Source organism: Heptranchias perlo, chromosome 21 (genome assembly GCF_035084215.1).
Source record: "Heptranchias perlo isolate sHepPer1 chromosome 21, sHepPer1.hap1, whole genome shotgun sequence".
NCBI classification, from domain to species: domain Eukaryota; kingdom Metazoa; phylum Chordata; class Chondrichthyes; order Hexanchiformes; family Hexanchidae; genus Heptranchias; species Heptranchias perlo.
Window position 1 is genome coordinate 31829643 of NC_090345.1, and position 20997 is coordinate 31850639.

At 42.8% G+C, this 20997-nt stretch overlaps 1 protein-coding gene across 1 annotated transcript in view; it reads left to right on the plus strand.

Moving 5' to 3' along the window:
• Positions 1 to 20997, plus strand: part of inpp5a (inositol polyphosphate-5-phosphatase A) — a 471549-nt gene that overhangs the window by 420833 nt on the left and 29719 nt on the right. Inside the window, exon 12 of the mRNA XM_068002421.1 lies at positions 3544 to 3617. Within this exon, the coding sequence (XP_067858522.1) occupies positions 3544 to 3617 (74 nt within the window). The remainder of the gene's footprint in view (positions 1 to 3543; positions 3618 to 20997) is intronic.

A 20997-nucleotide genomic window follows, 5' to 3' on the forward strand; every position in this document is an offset into this window, starting at 1 on the left:
ATTACTCCATTCCTACTTCCATTGCTATCACAGATTAAAGGAGGTTTAAGGTCAATCACTGCTGACTCAACAACAACTTGCATTTATATAGCGCCTTTAATGTAGTAAAACATCCCAAGGTGCTTCACAGGAGTGTTATCAGACATATGTGACCCCCAGCACATAAGGAGATATTAGGACAGGTGACTAAAAGCTTGATCAAAGAGATAGGTTTTAAGGAGCGTCTTAAAGGAGGAGTGAGAGGTATAGGGAGGGAATTCCAGAGCTTTGGGCTTAAACAGCTGAAGGCACGGCCACCAATGGTGGGACATGGGAAATCGAGGATGCACAAGAGGCCAGAATTGGAGGAACGCAGAGTTCTTGGAGGGTTGTAGGTTTGGAGGAGGTTACAGAGATAGGGAGGGGCGAGGCCATGGAGGGTTTTGAACACATGGACGAGAATTTTAAATTTGAGGCGTTGCTGGACTGGGAGCCAATATAGGTCAGTGAGCACAGGGTTGATGGGGAGAACGGGACTTGGTGCGTTAGGATACGGGCAGCAGAGTTTTGGATGAGCTCAAATTTATGGAGGGTGAAAGATGGGAGGCTGGCCAGGAGAGCAGAGGAATAGTCAAGTCTGGAGGTAACAAAGGCATGAATGAGGGTTTCAGCAACAGGTGGGCTGAGACAGGGGCAGAGACGAGCGATATTACGGAGGTGGAAGTAGACAGCCTTGGTGATGGAGAGAATATGGGGTCAGAAGCCCAGCTCGGGGTCAGAAGCCCAGCTCAGGGTCAGATAAGACACCAAAGTTGCGAGCAGTCTGGTTCAGCCTCAGACTGTGGTCAAGGAGGGGGATGGAATTGGTGGCTAGGGAACAGAGTTTATGGCAGGAGCCGAAGACAATGGCTTTGGTTGTCCCAATATTTAATTGGAGGAAATTTCTGCTCGTCCAATACTGGATGTTGTACAAGATTCAAAACTAGTCTCATGTGACATTTTTGTTATTGACCAAAATTTGATTCCACTCGTTTTCTTATTAGGTAAATCAGACATATAGGCCTCAATTTTAACTGTGGGGCGCATTCGGGATGGGTGGGAGGGAAACCCCCCACGGGCATCTCAGCGTGAGGCCCGGACAAGTTTAACTCCTGGGCCTCATTTAAACAATGCAGGACAATCTCCCTCCAGAAACCAGCAGGACTGAGGTCAGGGCCAGCAGGCAGCAGCGGAAATCGGGTTGGGCGCTTTAGAATGCCAGAGACCCTTGGGACTGGTCCTCTGCATAAAGTTAGCACCAGACAAGGGCTTTGGCAGCCGATGCCAGCATGGAAATGGAGAGGCAAGGTTGGGCCTTGGGAGGCTCAAAGACTCCTTGCGGGGCCTCCTAGCTCACAACGATTTTGCACAAAAGTAATTTTTTGAAACTTACGTTGGCCTCTTCTGCCCTGTCTGTGCCTCCCGCCAGGGCTCTCTGGCGACTTGACACTGGGCGGGCCTCCCCCTGACTCCTCAAGGAAATTACACAGCGGCATCGGGCTGGGACTTTTGAATTTAAATTAGGCCCTCGCTTGCCTGCAAGCAGGAGGGTCAGCCAGCTTCAAAGTCGGTGAAGGTACAATGTCACCGGACAGAAATGGTGCGGCCTTGAAGCTGGTATGTGGATTCGGTCTGATCTTAACCCCTCCCTCGCACCAGGCCGTAGTCCTTCTGGATTTAAGTATGTTCGAAATGAGAATTTAGATGGCCATATTTTCATTCTAAGTTTAAATAACATAACAAATTTTGATGAGACAATTGTTCAATTAAATGCTTTGGATGAAGTCCATAGGTCCATGTTTGATAAAGCGGTGAAAATGTTTGAACAATGTAGTTGTGTTACAAATAGAAAGGCCTTTGGTTCCTGCCTCTAAATGGAAAGGTGGAGAACTGGTCATCCTTGCAGGTGGTTCAGGTGACTGCTTTCGTACAGATAATTAATGTGTACAAGTAGCTGCTAATTTTGCATTTCAGGAATGATTTATGAGGTGGCATGGGATAGAGGGACATAATCTAATTTAGATCAGAACCTCTGCCACCCATACAATGGTATCAGCACAGCTGTGAGATGAGAGATGATTAATGGGCAGTAGAGTAAACTCGCTGTAGTCATAAAAGGTGTTATTTTGATGACATACTTGTCAGAATAGGAAATGGCACTTACAAAGAGTGATGGTCAGTAGCAGAACAGATTATTATGAGCATTCAGTCACTTATTCACTTACAATCCAGGTTAAGAACAAATATTGATGCAAAGATAATGCTGTTTGTAACAATTTGAATGGCTGTTTGTTCAAAACCGGCTAATAGCTCTGTGATCTAACCTTGGGTTTCAGTAAAAGTTAAGAAAATACATCTGTACTCTTTAAATGGGAGAATAATGCACAAGAGCTGTATTATGTGTACAAAATGAATGTCATTAGCTCTTTTTATAGTTTCACACTCTTGAGATTGTATTCAGTTCAGGTCATCACAAACCAAACTGAATGTTACCCTCCACCCTCCAACTCCCCTAAGGTTTATTGTGAGAACTACCCTGCCCCCAGTCACATTGTGCTCTGCGAGGTCTTAAATTGAATTACATGCCTGATGCAGGCGCCGATTTTAATTTACAGTTTAAAGTTGAAGGAGATTTGCCTGTTCCTGTGTGCTGACAGTAGTGAGGAATTGCCTACACTTAGGGAAGATTGGGGGTAATATTGATCTGTCACCTGATTTGGTTTTTGCTGTCCCCATTTTGAATCAGTGCTAGCATTGGTGTTCATGTTGGTGAAGACAGGATTAATGGGAAGATGGTCTTCATCTCTCCATCATTGAGTGTTCAGCTTCCAGGCATTAGGCAAGGTTAAGAGAACAAAAAAGGTGGGAAAATAATGAAAACACAGGTAGAAGTAAATAAAAATGCAAATTTGAAAAGATAGCCTGGCTGAAAAGAATTAGCAAGGCTTACGTGTGGTAGCTCTCTTCTATTATGGTCAAGCATTTACTTTAAAAAAGGATATTATTTCAATTGTAATAAGGTAAACTGCGTTGAATTGCCAGTAAAATGTTGACCAGTAGATTCTTCCACTGGCTCAGCAAGTTTGCTCAGTGAGTGGCAGAGTCACAGAGATCAGAAAGGTCCCAGGTTTGATTCTTGTCTGGGCTGTTAATTGGTCTCAGCCAACAAAACAGTGGGCCTGCTACAATTATCTGTTGCATTTATTGATTGGCAAGGGGAAAATTAGCCAGGGTTCTTCTTGATTGCTCTTGGTCCAAGGGAAATCTGTGTGGATACCAGATGGAGATAAGATTGGGCTTGGCTGTGATGCCCTCTGTGGTCAAAAAGCCTGCCAACACTTGCAGGTGATCTGTGCTCATATAACCGTACCCCAGCAAGAAGCCAAGAGCTTCCGGAGAACAGGGAAGGGGAGAAATTTGGTGAGAGAAAAAAAAACATTCCAAAATATTTGGTCGGTAGAGCAATGAAATGCCATAATTATAAGATGCGGTAGAATAACCTTTTGTTAATCAATTTCTTTTCAGCTTTTAGAATTTGACAGAGAGCTGTCTGTATTTAAAGACAAGTTGAGCGAACAAGAGATATCGTTTCCACCCAGGTATGTAATTTATACTTTCACTATTCTGTTGCAAACATTTTTCCAAAAAAAAATCCTCTTAATATTTAAAGAATTTAGTTTTCTTTAACATATCTCAATACAGTGATGTGAAAGGTGGGACTGTGCTTATCAGCATCCTCTGCAAATGTTTTCTCCAACCAGAGATGATTAACAGGACCACTGCCTCTTTAAGGAAAGGAAGGAAAAAATGCTTTTATTTACATTCAGGTTATGACTTGACCTTTGGTTGCTTATGTCATTTAAAATACTGTGCGTTATTAAAACTTGTTCTCGTGTTATGGGATTTCGCAAATATTTCCAAGAATGTATTTCAGTAACCATTATTTTTAAGATTTGCAATACGTGATCTATTTCAGATAATTATTTTTCTGCTATCTGTATCTGAAGTTGCAGATAGCCTGGTGATGACATAGGTCCTGTCATGTGATCCAATATCTTTAGGTTCCATTCTTGATATAGCTCTGAGGAACTTCTACATCAGACAAACTGACCATCGCACTTCAACAGTTAATAAACAATTTTTTAAAAAAGCACCATTTTGAATATATTATGAATTGCCTCAGTATGAATCTAGAATACTAATCAAGTTGGTGGGCTTCATATGTAACTTTATAAACCAGCCAAGCTTTGCTCTTGTAGTTTGCCATTATCTGAACCAGTTGATTGGGATCTTGCTTTGTGAGACAATTTGTTATGTTATCGATACGATTGCTGACATGGGGCTCAATTTTGAAATGGTGGCGGGTTGGCAGCAGGGGCGGGGGGGGGTAAAGGTGCACGTGGCAAACCCGCATAAACAAAACTTACCGTTTCCAACGCGATCGCATGTTGATTGCTGATGATTAACGTGCTCTCCGGGTTTCGCGCCCGGCAGCCAGCCTGATTGACAGGCTGGCTGCCGTCAGGAGCTGCAATGCGAGGCGGGGGGGGGGGGGCGGGGGGGAGAGAAAAAGAGAGAGCGAGACGTCATCCAGTGCTGGACTGGAAGATCGGGGGGTGGGGGGGAATAGTGGAAGATCGGGGAGGGGGAATAGTGGAAGATCCGTGGTGGGGGGGGAGAGTGGAAGATCTGGGGAGGGGGGGGGAAAGAGTGGAAGATCAGGGAGGGGGAGAGGGGAAGGTCGGTGGGGAGAGGGGGATGAAGAGGGGGACATCGGGAGTCATCAGGGGGGGTGAAGAGGGGGACATCGGAGAGGGAGATATCGGACATTGGAGCAGGGTGGAAAGGTAGGTTGATTTTGTGTTTTAACTTTCTTCAGTGGTTTTTGATGTACTTTATTTCACTTCTTTTTCCCTGATCTGGCCCTTCACGCCTGAATCAGAAGCGGTGGGCAAGCCGCCCAGGTAAGTTAATAATCGTTACAACCAAGTAATCTGTCACAAGTAAAGTGCTTTAAGTACCTCAATGAGGTACATTTGGCTCTTTAACTGTCATCCTGCTGGCTTTAATTGCCGGCAGGATTTCCGGTTTCGGGACGTCTGTGCGCACCACAGGTGTGTCCCTGGGAAACTCTGAAGTCGGCGGGTTGGAGCCGGCTTCCGAACCGGAACGGGATTTCCGCGATTTTCGGAGCCCTCCCCCGCCCCCAATGCATCCACAGTTTCCCTGTAAAATTGAGCCCATGATGTCATCAAGTAACTTTTAAGATATAATTTTAGCATTAAAACTTTAAAAAAAATGGAAAACTGCATTAAAAAGATAAGAATATAAGAAAATCCAGAATTAGAAAAGGCCATTCAATCCATTAAACCCAATCTATCCAGTCCATGTCTGATTATTGTACTACCTCCCATACCAGCTATTGATCCCTTACTTTAGGAGCATTGATTTCCTTCCCTGACCTCCCCTGAAAAAATATTAGGGAGGGTTAAACATCTCTATAACCCTAAATCCCCCTTCTAAACAGATATCAATTCAAATCCCTTTTGAAGGTACCATTGGCCTTGAATCAACTATCTTCCCAGAGAGTTTGTTTCAACTATCCTGAGAGAAAGAAAGGTTTTCTCTAACCTTGCTTAAGCCATCTGAATTTTAGAAATGTTTTCTCTAGTCCTATGCTTGTTGTCCAGGTTGAATAGCTTGTTTACTTCCACCTCATGTGTAAGTGAGCCTGGAGCATACCCCCGACTTAAAAGAATATGATAAAGGTTCAGTATTTTCTTTCAAAACTTCCACTTTCTTTTATGATATAGTCTTTTGTTGGGTTTTAAACAAAGTTATTAGCTTGATAATAGCTACCGCAGTTACTGTTTGGTAACTTGTTCAATTTGACATGATGGGACTTTCATCTAAGTAGCTGTGTTTCAAGCATGACATGCTCATATGCTGTTTTCTATTAAAGTTTGTTTGTTGGTAAACAATATATTATTGTGTTATGCCTAGAATTACACGGTGTTGAGCATATGCAATAGGTGAGACAAAAATGTCACTTTGTCACAATACCATCAAGAATCCGTCTTTAAATGATTGCAAGAATATGAAATCTTTCTCTTTTCTTTCTAATCGTGTTGGTCTCCTATTTCTGCAAAGAAAAGAAAGAACTTGCATTTATATAGTGCCTTTCACATCCTCAGGGTATCCTAAAATGCTTCACAGTCAATGAATTACTTTTAAAGTGTAGTCACTGTTGTAATGTAGGCAAATGCAGCAGCCAATTTGCACTCAGCAAGGTCCCACAAACAGCAATGAGAGAAATGACCAGTTAATCTGTTTTTGGTAGTGCTGGATAAGAGATAAATGTTGTCCAGGACACAGGGAGTACTCCTCTGCTGTTCTTTGAATAGCGCCATGGAATCTTTTACATCTAATTGAGAGGGCAGATGGAGCCTCGGTTTAACATCTCGTCATAAGACATCTGACCGTGCAGCTCTCCCTTTATACTGCACTGAAGGGTCAGGCAAGATAATGGCCCAGAAACTGCCCATGAAATAACGGCGAGGCTAACAGCGCTCACCATTATTTCAGGGCAAATGGAAAAGCAAGTTTCGGTGAGCGCACATGCGTTGTCAAATGCAGGAATTGCTCTACCATTTGCCCTGCTCGTTTGAAAGCTGTGTGGGAAGGACAGCTCACTGGCTGGAATGAATGGGCCAGCACAAACTTGCTGCACTGCCCAGCTGGAAACAAACTAATCTTTCCAGAAAAAAGGTACGCTGAGTTATATCAGATCTAAACTAACTTTTTGCAGTGTGGTAAATATTAATGACTGCCAAATAACTTCTCTGGCACTGAAAATTAACTTTTAAAAATGCGGAGTCTTGATCCTCCCGATATTAATTATTGTTGGATTTTTTAAAAAAATTTAATTTAAAATTTGTATTTTTTTACTCATTTTTTCTGTCTCTTTTATCTGTCTTTTAATCTTACCCTCTCTTTATTTCACTTCCTCTAACTGATTTTATAGTGAATTTACTAATTTATCTGACACTTTCTGGTTCTGACTCTGCGTGACTTGTCAAGGGTGCTTCAAGCTGATCGGTTGAGGGGAGAGAGAGAAATCCTTTTCCCTCTCTCTCAGCTCACAGAAACCTGGGAAAGATCGTTGCACTTTTTGCAGCTCATCATTGAAGTAAGTTGGCGGCCAGAAGCCCGCGAATAGTTTGCGGGTGAGTTTATAACTAACGAGCGGCGGGCGAGGTACGCTCGCCACTCAGAGCAATTTCTGGGCCAATATGTTCAAGTCCCTGGAGTGGGGATTGAACACATTGGCCTAGATATAGGTTGATGCCGCACTTGTTTTAAAGGCGTAAAGCGGACCCCAGTGCGTCTAACATGGCAGACAGTGTGCACGCATATTCTACGCTGTAAGTGTGCTGCCAGCCATATTGGTAAAGGCAGAAAAGTTTGTTAAACAATACTTACCTACTTACCTGAACGTGGAGCACTCCACAATGCCAAAAACCATTGCTTGCTCCCGCTCAGCCCCCTTTTTCAGATCGCCTCCCCCTCCTTCAGATCACCTCCCCCTCCCTCTCTAATCGCCTCCACCTCCCTCCCAATCGCCTCCCCGTCCCCTCTCCCAATAGCCCCCCTCACAATTGCCCCATTCGATCCTGGTCACTTTACCCCTCCCTCCTCTTGGTCGCCTGCTTTCTTCCCCGCCCCCCCCCCTCCTACCTGAGGGCCACTACCGGCAATGCAGCAGCCCAAAGTCCAATGCCGATTCACTAACAAGCTGCCTGGGGATGCCCAGCACGCATCTGGAGCTCGCAGGTCTCATTTAAATGAGGCCCGAGGCCCATTATCGGGTGTGCCTTGGGCCTACTCATTCCAGCACAGGGATCATTTCCTGCGATCATTTTGCACCAGCAGGCCGGCTTCTGACAGAGGTAAGAGTGCTACCACTGGACCAATCTACCCCTTCAGCCCAACTGCAGTCAATATAGCAGACAAGTGACCTGCGTCCAGGGCTTCACTGATACTCCTTTGTACTGGCTGCTTGTAGGTTTGTAAGAACAGCTTGGGAATGTCTCTTTCTTCAATTTCCTCCATCCACCTAACCTCTCCTGCCATTGCAAGGTGACCCTCCATTGAACAACTCCCCAAAAGCTGGGTGGCTGAGATCAGGAGTTCACTAATGTAGAGGAACTGAACCTGTAACCCATTCTTGGTGCATATGTGCTCCAATGTACTGATTCACCATACACTCTTGCCTTTGATTATGAAGATTGTGGGGTGAGGCCCCATTCTAGACCTGAGCTCATAATCCAGACTTGATGCAACACAAAAACCATCTTTTTACAAAGTTTGTGTCATTTTTATCAAGCTTTGTGATAGGTAACCCATTGCAATAGCTGGCATTTCTGTTTGTTTGTGCATTCATCAATATTTCCATGATCTTGAAAAGAATCATGTGTCTTGTTTTGGAGGTTGAGACTCAGTGTACAAGATTGTTTTGTGTCAAGTCAACTGTGTCCTGTTGACCCTGAGCTGAGCTTCACATCCCACATCCTTCAGCAAGGCTACTTACTTCCACCTCTCGAATCATCAACAAAGTATGCCCCTACCTCACCTCTTCTGCTGCGGAAACCCTCATCCATGCCTTCATCACCTCGAGGCTCAGTTTCTCCAACATTCTTCTCGCTGTCAACGACAGTTCAACCCGTCACAAATACCAATTCCACCTAGAGCCCTGTGGCCTATACCCTATCTCACACAAAACTCCATTCAATAGTTATCCCTGCCTTCGCCAACCTCCACCAATTCCCTCTCCCATACTGGATTGCCTTCAGAATCCTCATCCTTGTTTTCAAACCCCTTGGTGATCTTGCTCCATCCTACCTCTGCAATCCCCTTCAACCCTACATCCCAAGTGTGCACCCAACTCTGCCTATTGTGCAGACTGCCACCCTTCCACTCCACCATCGGTGGCGTGGCCTTCAACCCAGTCCTCTGAAATTCTCCCTCTAAATCACTATCCCCACCTCCAGAAGCTTCCTCAAAACATACCTCTTTGACCATACCTTCAGTCATGCCCTATAAAGCTTCTTGAGACATTTTGTTATGTGTGAAGTGCTATACAAATGTAAGCTGTTGTATAACCTAACCAGAGGTTCTGTCTCTTTGATTGCTGTTTTTTCCAAAATATAATTAATGGACCCTTACACATCAGAGTAGTCTGGTTGAACCAGTGAAAGTTACATTCTCGTGCCTTGTGTTTAGATTTAAAGAATGTGATACAAGCTGTAAATTCATATTGCTTACGCTCAAGAAGTCATCCATCAGGTCAGTTGTGACAGGTCTGAACACCGCACACATTTGTGCTGAATTTGGCTTTCCCATGTTAGTGGTCGTTCTGGAGCCAGAGAGGCGTGACATGGAAATGATGGAGTGTTGTGTTCTGACTGAACATTTCAACCTCTTATTATGGTAAACTCATATTCAAAAAGAACATGCATGAACTTCCTGTGAATACTTAGGTAGCCAAGAACTTTTTATTGTTGAGAGGAGTTTTATTGATGTAATACAGTTGTTATCTGAACACAGTTTATTGCTGAGTTGTTATTAAGTATCTTAAAGTAAATTCAAGCAAAATATTAAATGTTAAGAACATCTGTGAAATTGGCCTGGTGCGTAAGTTATTTCTAAATGGTTAAATAGTCAGGTTCTGTGATTAACTCTACAAGTATTTAATAGGACTGACTCTTAAGTCGTTAGTTTTTTCAATGATAAGCCTACCTGGATATTTGACTGTTTCAAAACAATATTAAGATTCCAGTTTCATTATTTTGCTTTTAAAAAGAACATCTAATAATGGCTTTCTTTATCTTAACTTTAGTCCATTATTCAATAAAGCTTGTGTAACGTGTGTGATAGTTTTTTGTAATTTTTGGAAAGGAGAAGGAGCCAGGACAGACATTAAACATTAATTAATGAAGAATTAGTCTTATGCAGTTCATAAAATTAAATGATAATTTGTTAACAGCTTCAGTTGTATTATTTATGAAGCCATTAGACATTGATTATGTTTGAAACTGCTAACGTGCACAGCAGGGAATACATTGTAGTTGCAGCCATAGTGATTAAATGAATGGCTCCTTTCCCGCATCAGGGTGTTTGCCAAGTCTAGACAGCAGCAATGGGAGCAAGGAATGATATACAGTTGTCTCTTCACCGTTTGGTGTTTAATAGTAAGCTGAGACTAGCCTGAAGCCCGCCTTGGCAAGTTAGCAGACATCCTAGAAACTCTGCAGGTCTATGAGGATGGGTCAAGAAAGTAACTTGGGATGAAACTTTTGAAACAGAAAAATGGTAATGTTTGTGTGCTGTGTTGGATGGGAACAAACTGAATAAAGGATAAGCTAATTGTACACATTATTCTTACAGTAGTAATAATAAAAAAAGTAAAGCTTGTAGCAATTCTTTCTCTGCCAGAAGTGCATATTTAAAAATTAGCTCACAAAAAATGTCGTCAGAGTTGTAAAAAGTGTAGATAAAGAAATGAAATTGTATTTTGTTCAGAGGAATTAGGCATAATTAATCAATTGGATTGATTGTGTCTGTCCTAGTCCAGACCTGATTCTGCTCAATAACCACACGATTGCTACAATCTGATGTGACTGATCAGAAATGGTCTGAACTTGGAGAGATCAATTGTATTTAATGCATCTTGATGAAATACAGTTCCTTTTCAAAAAAAAATCTTCAAGGACTCATTGTTTTGATAACATTTTAAAAATAAATGCAAATTTTGAAAGAATTCACCATGAAGTCATTAAAATCTATTATATCTCTATTTGAATCTGTTTGTGTTAATGCATGATTTGTAAATCCCACAGTATAATTCTATGTGTAATGTTTTGTTTTAATTTATAAAATGTTAATGTGTAAATTGTTTTACCGTTGAATGGTTATTGCTTATAATATTAGCAGGACTTGTAGCAATCAGATGCTTGTTCTGATGGTAGGAATTATTTATCACTTTACAAATTCCTTAAAGATAAAGTCCAATGAACTGAGATTTTCTTGAGCAATAGCTCAGTGCCATTTGTGAGTGTTCCATTTTTCTGAACCAGCAAAGCAGTTACATAAGTAACTCAAATCTATTAAGATTCTAACACATTGGAAGATACTTTTCCCCAATTTTGAGGCATCACATCTATGGTGGTACATTGTGACGATTATTTTAAGATGGTTTTCAAGTGATTGAAGTAATATCAGTAACGTACCATGGGTTAGTCGTTATGTGTGTTTTGGAATGTAACCATTTTTGAACAGTGAATCACTGTACCTAATTATTGGTTGTATATACAGTATAGACTGCACCTAGATTTTCCCAATAATGAACTGCAGATAATTTCTCAATTGCCCTTTATGTGTCGGTCTTAGCACATTGGTAGCATTCTCATCTCTGGATTAAAAAGGACAGGTTCAAGCCCCACTCCAGGATCTAAGCACATAATCCAGGCTGACATTTCAGTGCAGTACTGAGGGAGTGCTGTATTGTCAAACCGAGGCCCCATTTCCCCTCTCCAAAAGATCCCATGGCACTATTCAAAGGCACCTGGGGTGTCCTGGCCAACATTGATCCCTCAACCAGCAACACCAAGACCAGATTACTTGGTCATTTATCTCATTGCTGTTTGTGGGATCATGCTGCTACATTTGCCTACAGAACGACAGTGACTACACTTCAAAAGTAATTTGTTGGCTGTATGGCTCTTTGGGACATTATAAGCACATGAAAGGCACCATATGAATGCAAGTTCTTTCTTTTTTAACCCTTCAGTAATGACAAGACAGTTGTTAAATCTTTTGTCTGAATGTTATGATGTATCAAAGATGTGAAGTGCACTGACAGTCAACAAGGGCACAAAACTGAGCAAAACTGAATCACACCTCCTCCACACACATGCAGAAGTGAAGTATATCTTCATAATATATTTTCAGTCCATAGTTTCAACATACTTGTAATTGACTTTTTTATTGCATAAGTGTTTTTTTCATTTCTTATGATCCCACCTACATATATTACCAATCACCTGGTATTATTAAACTGTTTCTGATTTGTCATTGCAGCTGTCTATCTCACCAATTACATTCCACAAAAAAACACACAGCCACCATGATAGTTCCCTACCAACTTCCCCATTAGCCAATCCAAGAAACTTAATAAAGAGATGTATTCTCAAATATTTCATGTGTAGGCTCTGTGCAAGTTCTCTACAACTCTGGTCACCTGACCTCATCGCCAGGATCCACCCACTCTCCTGCCTACTCTTTTGGTGCCTCAGATACACCTTTGGGTCTGGCTTGGGCCTGTCATTAAATTAGGAAGCCAGACTCCTCCCAGCTTGTGCCAAGATCTCACTGTTTGTAATACCTTTTATTTTGTTGCTAATTTATTGAATTTATTTAAAATTTTGTAGGTAACTTGATAAAATACTAAATTTCCTAAATAATTGTTATACCATGAACCACTTTCTTTCCAATTACATTGAGATTATGTTGAGTTTTTCAGGTTTTTTTGTTGCTAAATTACTTTATTTTACAGTTTTAACAGTATAAAGAAACCAGCTCAGTCCATATAAATCCATGAGCAGCACTGGAGGAGATGAATTTGTTTTGTGTTTTAGTTTCTAACATTATTTGCTTATTATGTTGGTGGCATTATTCATTTGCTAGGAATAAATGTAGGTTTGAAAAAATCAGCTTAATTTGCATTTTATTTCCAATGTACGGCATGAAATTTCCAACGCAGTCTTTAGTGTCAGTTATTTACCCAAGAAAATTGGCCACTTTTTGACATAACCCATAATGCAATTTTGACTGCTCACCAGGTCCAGACTCACATAGCAGAACTTTGTCAGGATGAATCATGTCTGTGATTCATGCCAAAAGGGTGCGTAAGGGTACACCTAACTTGGTCTGGGAATGCACTGAGAACCTTGTTTACTTTCAAATTTCACTCTCCCACCTGACCCGCTTTAGTCTGAAAGTAAGAGTTAGCCACACCAAGCACAGCTTTGACAGTCCCAACTATTAGCAGTAAAACAGGGGCCCACTTTTTAATCCAGGAATATCAGTAAGTAACCAATCAATGAGCAGAAAGCAGTTGTGAATGAAGATTTCGTGAGGAAAGGCAAACATGTAAGTAATTGTTACATTATGAAGCAATTCATTAATTACAGTATTGACTCTGGAAGGTTGTAAAGTGACATTGTTTAAAAGTGATTTTTTTCCATTGTACACACCCTTTAGTGAAGTTTGCATTCTGATAAGCGTGCAGGAATACTAATCTAGAGAAATTAATCAGCATGCTGGCGTGACCTGCTCATGTTTGTCATTGTATTAGGTTGCCATGTAATCTGCTGGGACATACAAGATGTTCACATATAGCAGGACATCACAGGGTAGTTTACATTGTGGTCAATCAAGTCTTGTTCGGGGCTTCTCATTTGCAATCTGACCTTTATTTTGTTGTCTTTTTAGCAAATGGACACAAATTTGTGGAGGTAGAGTTACTGGTCAGAGATTATCATTGAAAGTTGTTAATTAGAAATGAGTATTTATTTTACTCCTTTCGCAAATAGAAATGAGTGTCACGTATCAGCTTTGAAGCATTAAATTTAGCTTTTTCCAAGCATTTGGTCATGATTTTCTAAATAAAAGGAAGCTTTTCAGTTAATGTCGACAGAAGGGACTGAGATGGTGAATACATTGTAGAAAAAGCTTCCATGTGATTTTGATCTGATATGCAGTGCTATGACTCAAGTAATATTTGCACTTCTTGTCCTTTGCTACTGCAGCCCATGGATTGCCTGATTGACCCCATTTTCTTCTAAAACCTTTGACCCCATTGTTAGCTTGGTCACCATGGTGTTATTGTAACATTTGCAAGTAGCAGCTGTTTAACACATTGTATTTTAACTGCAATGTTTGCAGTTCTGTGTTTACCATACTGATTTTTTTTTCAAATGAGCTACAAATCTCTTAGTTTATTCAGCAAAAAAGCTAGCTCTGGACATGTTTGTATCCTAGAAAGATTTCAGTAATTTTTAAGGCATAATTATCAAGATAATTCCAAAAAAGAAAGTAATTTTAAAAATATCTTATTAACACCAGAAGCATTGAATCAGGCTTTTAAAATATAATATTCTGCCTTAAGATTTAAAGGCTCATTGTACCAGCCTCTAAGCATTATTTATTTAGGTGCAATGTTCAGTTTGAAATGAGCTTCATCTATTTTTGTGTTATTAGGAAACCGGTTATTTGTTTCAAATAATCTTGCATGGCTTTGTAATGATTTAATGATTCTTTTCCTGGAATGAATAAAGGCTTAAAGTCATTGTCCCAGTTCACATGGAGGTGTCATCTCAGAGTGCATTCACACAAAAACTTTAGCATTGCAGCTAAGTGGTTTCTGATTCACTGCAACACTAACGCTGGCGTGTAAGCAGGAATTCTCACTAGTGATATGAGTACAGGTCAGACTAGAAGATTGGAAATGAAACTCCCAGCAACTGGATTTTCACACTCAAATTGCAGATCCCAAACTGCAGTGTAAACATGGTCTTCTGCAGTTTGGAAAGAAAAGAAAGACTTGCATTTATATAGTGCCTTTCACAACCCGAGAACATCCCAAAGCGCTTTACAGCCAGTGAAGTACTTTGGAAGTGTAGTCACTGTTGTAAGCAACAGCATCGTTGTAGGCAACGTGGCAGCCAATTTGCACACAGCAAGGTCCCACACACAGCAATGTGATGATGACCACATCATCTATTTCTTTTAGTTATGTTGGTTGAAGGATAAATATTGACTAGGATACCAGCAGGAACTCCCCTGCTCTTCTTCGAAATAGTGCTATAGAATCTTTTACGTCCACCTGAGAGGGCAGATGGGACCTCGGTTTAACGTCTCATCGGCACCTCCATCAGTGCAACACTCCCTCAGTACTGCACAGGAGCGTCAGCCTAGTTTTTGTGCTCAAGTATCTGGAGTGGGACTTGAGCCCATGATCTTCTGACCCAGAGGAGAGAGTGCTACCACTGAGACCCAAGTTTAGATTCAAAGGTTAACAGTGCTACCTGGGAGCTCCATAAACCACTATGATAGCAGAACGTCAACAGGCTTCCAAAAAATGTCAAAACTAGGCAGTAAAAGAGAGTTTGGGAGAGTCAGTGTTAATCAGCCTGCAACAAAATTTGAGAGCGATTCACTCTCGGTTCACTTAGGGAAGTATAAATAAATTCTCCCACTGTGACTAATCTACCACATTGGTTTTAGTATTATTACATCTAAATGTCAAATTTTGATATGCGATTGCAAAAACTGTTTTATTTGGTAACTAGTCTTTTGAATCATAACTTTGTTGACACAGGTCAACATCGTGCAAAGCTCGGCAGCAGACCTGCCGACAGGATTATGCAATAAACATGTATAGTTTCAGTTTGCGTGCTACTGAACAGAAAAACAGATATAATGCAGGCATTAAATAAAAACAGAAAATGCTGGAGAAGCTCAGCCCCACCCCCCCCCCCCCACACCTTTCCCTGGCTCTGTACTTGCTCAGAAACGTTAACTCTTTTAACATCTTCCAGTTCTGATGAAAGGTCTTCGACCTGAAACGTTAACTCTGTTTCTTTCTCCACAGATGCTGCCTGACTTGCTGAGCTTCTCCAGCATTTTCTGTTTTTACTTCAAATTTCCAGCTTCTGCAGTATTTTGCTTTTGACTGCAGGCATTAAATGTTGGTACCACTGTGTTGACTTGTGTCACAAGTATCCTTGAAGTTGGAGCAATTCCTGAATGAGCTATTAATTCAAGATTAGTTGATACTTATTCTCCTCCAAAATCTGTAGGAAGCAACAGTGACTACTTTTCAAAAGTACTTCATTGGCTGTAAATCGCTTTGTGACGTCCTGAGGTTGTGAAAGACGCTATATAAATACAATTCTTTCTTTCTTTCGTTCTCTCTTCCTGTCTTTCTCTTTTTCTTTCTTTCCAAGTTATTGACTAAGATTTTAGATGTAAGTAAGCAGGCTGGACAAGTATAAATTCCACTGCTATTGTCCAAGCCACACCAGCTGACAATCGAGGCACCTTGCAGGTAAGTTATGACACTGCTTTACATTTCATCAAAGCAATTTTGGACCTGCATTGATTCACAGCATAATTCAGGAATCAGAATAGCTGACATTTAGTGTGAAGGCAAGTTTAAGAGATTCTCAAGAAGTCCAATAAACTTGATCAATATAACTTTGACTCATTTTAGTTTTAGAGGAAAGGCGGCGCTCCCATCAGCTCTTTTGTAACATAAAAAATTTAAGTAGCATCTGGAAACCAGTGGGTGGAGCTCTGAACATACGTGCAAGCACATATGTACAGAGCTCCATTGTCACTGAGCAGAGAGCAACAAAGGAGCTGGTGGTGTAACTCAAGTCTGCTGGCTCTGAGGCCGTTATCTATGGTGTAACTGGCCCCACATTATGATAAGTCATTCTTGTTTGTTTTTTATTCCATTTTTTACGTAATGTGGAACATAAAGGCCAATGTATTGCCCTTAAGAATGTGAACATATTGTTTAGTACTCCTCAGCATTTATACTACGGTTAATGATTTCCCCTCATTGAACATAAAGTTCCATTTTCACCGGCACGGTGTCAGTAGTATAGACAAATGTTTTTGTCTGCCTACTGCCCTATTTTTTTAGTGGTAGTGGTTCAAAAATTTTTTTGAAAACTTTGCACCGAAGGCCCACCCGATGCAATTTTTGAGCTGGCGTTAATTTAGACAGCCAGTGCTCCCACCTGAAACAGGCAGGAGCCGACTAAATAGATGGAAATGAGAGTCCTAAGCTGCTTTTAGGACCCCAACCCATTTTGGTTGCCATCCACATTGCTGCCCCAGTTTGTCAAGCTGCCCACAAACCATGAATGGTACAAGTCAGGAGGATGCCATTTTCAGCAATATTTAAAGGGATCCTCTGTTGTTCTCGGTTAATACATTGGAAAGATTTGGAGATACATTTGGCTTCTATTAGATAGTGGCTTTTGGCTGCTTAGACCATTTCGAGAGTGCTTGTAATACCCGTACAAGATTCTCAACTCCTAACGGGCTTCAAGCAACACTTTTTTTCATTATAGGGGTCCTCTGGCAATTCCGCTCTGGCTAGAAGAGAAGGAGGAAGGAGCACACAGAGCTGCAGGTGCAGGGAGAGCAAATAGAAAGAGGCATGTTCATAGGAATCCATACCCTTCGAACAGAGTATAGGCCCAGAACAACATACCTGCACTTCCCTGAGCAGCAGTACATATGGAGGCTGCACTGGTATAGGGAGGCTATTAAAGAATTGTGGCACCTCCAGCAACAAGACCTACAACTATCTGCCACAGCTAGCATTGCCTGTTGCAGTCAAGATCACTGCAACTTCTCATTATTCAAAGATCAACTTCTATACCTCCGGCTCCTTCCACACTATGAGCAATGTCAGTCAGTGTGCAGTTCATGCTTGTATTAAGCAGGTGATTGATACCATGTTTGGCAGAGCAAACATCTTCACCCCATGGACAACCGAAAACAACAAGATAGTGCTTTGGGGTTTGCTCAGGTTACAGGATTAACCCAGGTCCACGACATCATTGACTGTACCCATGTCATCCTGTGGGGCTCCCGCAGAGGACCCAGTGCCTTCACGAATCGCAAGGACTTCCACTCAATTAATGTACAACTGTTGTGTGCTGACCAGCAGCGCATCATGAAGATCTATGCCCGTTATCCTGACAGTTGCAATTATGCTTTTATCGATCCTCAATCCCCCCCACCGCCCCCCCACCTCACTCTTTGACCATGCACAGCAAGTGAGAGGTTGGCTGCTGGGGGACAAGAGCTATCCACTGTACACTTGGCTCATGACTTCTCTCAACATAATTTGCAGCTTGGCCCTAGATGTCTTATGAACCTAGGAAGAGTGGAGAGGGACAAGGGTTAGCACATCATTCCAAGGGTAAGCAGTAGCAGATGATTGGCAGCGCTGTACAGCAGGTTGTCATGTGTGAGTGAAAGAGTTAAGTATAAAGAGAGAAGGGAGGGAAGATGCCCAAACACCCTGCTGTGTATGACCTCGAGCCTTGCCATCTGCCATGTTGCATACCTTCCCTCTGCCAACGAAGTTAGCATTAGCGCTTGCATCGATGCTGGTCCAGCTCCTGATCTTGTTGTCCTCTCTCTCCTGTTGCGTGCAAAATTATCCTGCAAGAAGAATGGAATGAGGTTAGTGTGTTCCCTGTTGCAGTGTTCTGAAGATGTGTGATGCAGCTGAGCATAGTGTGTATGCTGAGAGGAAGAATCATCAGCTGTGGGCAAGAGGAGGAAGTAGTTGTGAGGACAGCAGCTGGTCCTGAGTGTGCAAGTGCAAGCAGAAGGAGTTGCAGTGACGTGTCATGTTATGGTTGGAGGAGAGGCATGGGAAGCGAGGGAGGGAAGATTGCTAGTACTCGGGCCAAAGTAAGGTGGTGCAGGGCTGTGCACAGAGTGAGAGATGTGAAGGGGAGCCTTACCCAACAGCTCTGGTGAGGTCATTAATTTTTTTCTAGCATTGCTGTCAGGTCCTGGGAACAATGCCTGTGTCCTCTACATGCTGCTGACAAATTTTCCTGGAGAGGACCTCTCTCCTGCTGCTGACCTGCTCTACGTGCACCTCCACGGCACTATCCACAAAGCTGGGGGATCTGGCTGTAAGCGTCTTATCAGCAGACTGTGAAAACTGACTGCTAGTATCCACCGTATGCAAATTGCACCTCCCCTTTAAGAGTTGAAGGCTGCCTTTAAATACCAGCAGCCCTGCCCGATTTCCCGCCCTCCCAATGGGCGAGCTTCTTATAGGGAGCGCGATTAGCGTTGGCAGCTTGCCCTGAATATTAAAATGAGGCCTGACCACAAAAATGGATCGGGCCTCGTGCTGATGTTACCACGCGAGTCACCCTCCTGATTTTACATGATAATCTAAATTCATCCTCACAATATCAACAGTGGTTGGTTTTGGAATTTAATGTGAAACGTATGCTCCTGTGAGTTGTTTGTAGCTTACAATTAAAATGGCCCTAAAAATAGTCATTTGTGACATTGGGCTCGATTTTAAAAGGGCGGCAGGATGGCAGCGGGGGTGGGGATCAATGGGCGCGCGGCAAACCCGAATAATAAAAACTTACTGTTCCTCACGCGATCGCGACTTAATTAGTGCCGCTTAACCTTGTTTCCGGGTTTGCCGTCTGAAAGCTGCGCAGCGGGCGGAATGCGCAACCACATGACAGGCTGTCAGCTGGATCATCTACATTTAAAGGGCCCTTGCACCGATGGATTTTGCTGGAGCAAAGAGCAAGAAGACCCAATGGAGCAGCACAAGGGCAAGGCTGCTCCAAGATTCAGCGATGCCTCATTTCAGCTACTGCTGGACAGGGTGAGGAGGAGGAGGGAACTATTTTACCCGGCTGACAGGAGGAAATGCCCTGCCTCTGCCACCAAGAAGGCCTGGCTCAAGGTGGCAGAGGAGGTCACCAGTAGTAGCAACATCTGCCGCACTTGGGTCCAGTGCAGGAAGCGTTTCAATGACCTAACTAGGTCAGCAAAAGTGAGTACACTTACTGATTCTCCTGCATTCCGTGTACCACATTCCCCCAGCACCCCCCCGCCTCCCCCTGCCCTCCCAACTCATTCTTCACTGCCAACACCACTCCATCACATCACTCCTCACACCCACTTAAGGCTCATCCTCAACTTACCTGCACTTCCTGGGCACTTCCTCACCTCCCCATTTGTGACCCCACCACTACCACTCACCCCAATCCTGATCCAATGTGATGTCTCTGTCTCATACTCACCCTCTGATGCACCTCTTTCAGAGTCAGCCTCACCCAATGCAATGTGTTCATCGATTGGCCTCTTCACCTTCACTCACTCACACATCTGTACTTTCTCCCCTTCTAGGAGGAGAGCACAAAATGCACGCAAGAGGGTGAGGACTGAAGGGGGGGGCCACAACAAATGGTGGTCCTCACAGAGGCGGAGGAGGAGGCCCTGGAGATCAGCTGCACCCTCAAGTGCCTGTCCGTCGGAGACGCCAAGACTGGCACCCCACAAAAGTCTGGTGACACAACTTAAACATTCATCACACACAACATGATTTGAAGTTAACAATGATTGGCATGTTGAACACCTCAGTATGCTCATCATAACATGACACATCTGTGGTGATGCTTAATATTGCCTTCAATTCTCTTACAGGCCCTTCAACGACTGTAGTGACAGGAGAGAGCGATTCCTCAGAGGAGCTCCCGGCCTCTGAGGGCGCACCGTCACATCTTAGTGAGCCATCCACCAGCGCAGATACTCACACCTCAGTGGATCCTAGTAGTCAGTTAGTTGGGTTGGCACCTGGTGAGTCACCACACACAAGTGAGTACGAGCAGACACTTGTGGCAAGGGCAGCTGTGGAGAGTCCACGTCAGTTGACGCACTCCTCTCCAGGCTCTGCTCAGCTGGACACAGATGCTGAACCCCAGGGCCATCCTTCAAAAGGAGAATGATTGAGGGACAGCAGCACATTTGTGAGGTACTGTAACAGGTGCCACGCACACTCTCCACAATACTGCAGAGGATGGAGGAGTCCAACTCCTGCATTAGTTGAATGGTGGCACAGATACGTGAAGGAATCTCTGAGATAGTGTCATAGGGACATGAGCAACTGTCTGAGATAGTGTCGCACGTAACTGCTGAAATGTGTGAGATTGTGTCGCAGGTAACTGTGGAAATGTCTGAGATAGTGTTGCAGATAAGTGTGGGAATGTCTGCGATGGAGAGAAGGCTAGCCTCCATTGAGTTTCAAGCACGGCTCACAAATGAGTCCATTCAGGTCCTGACAAC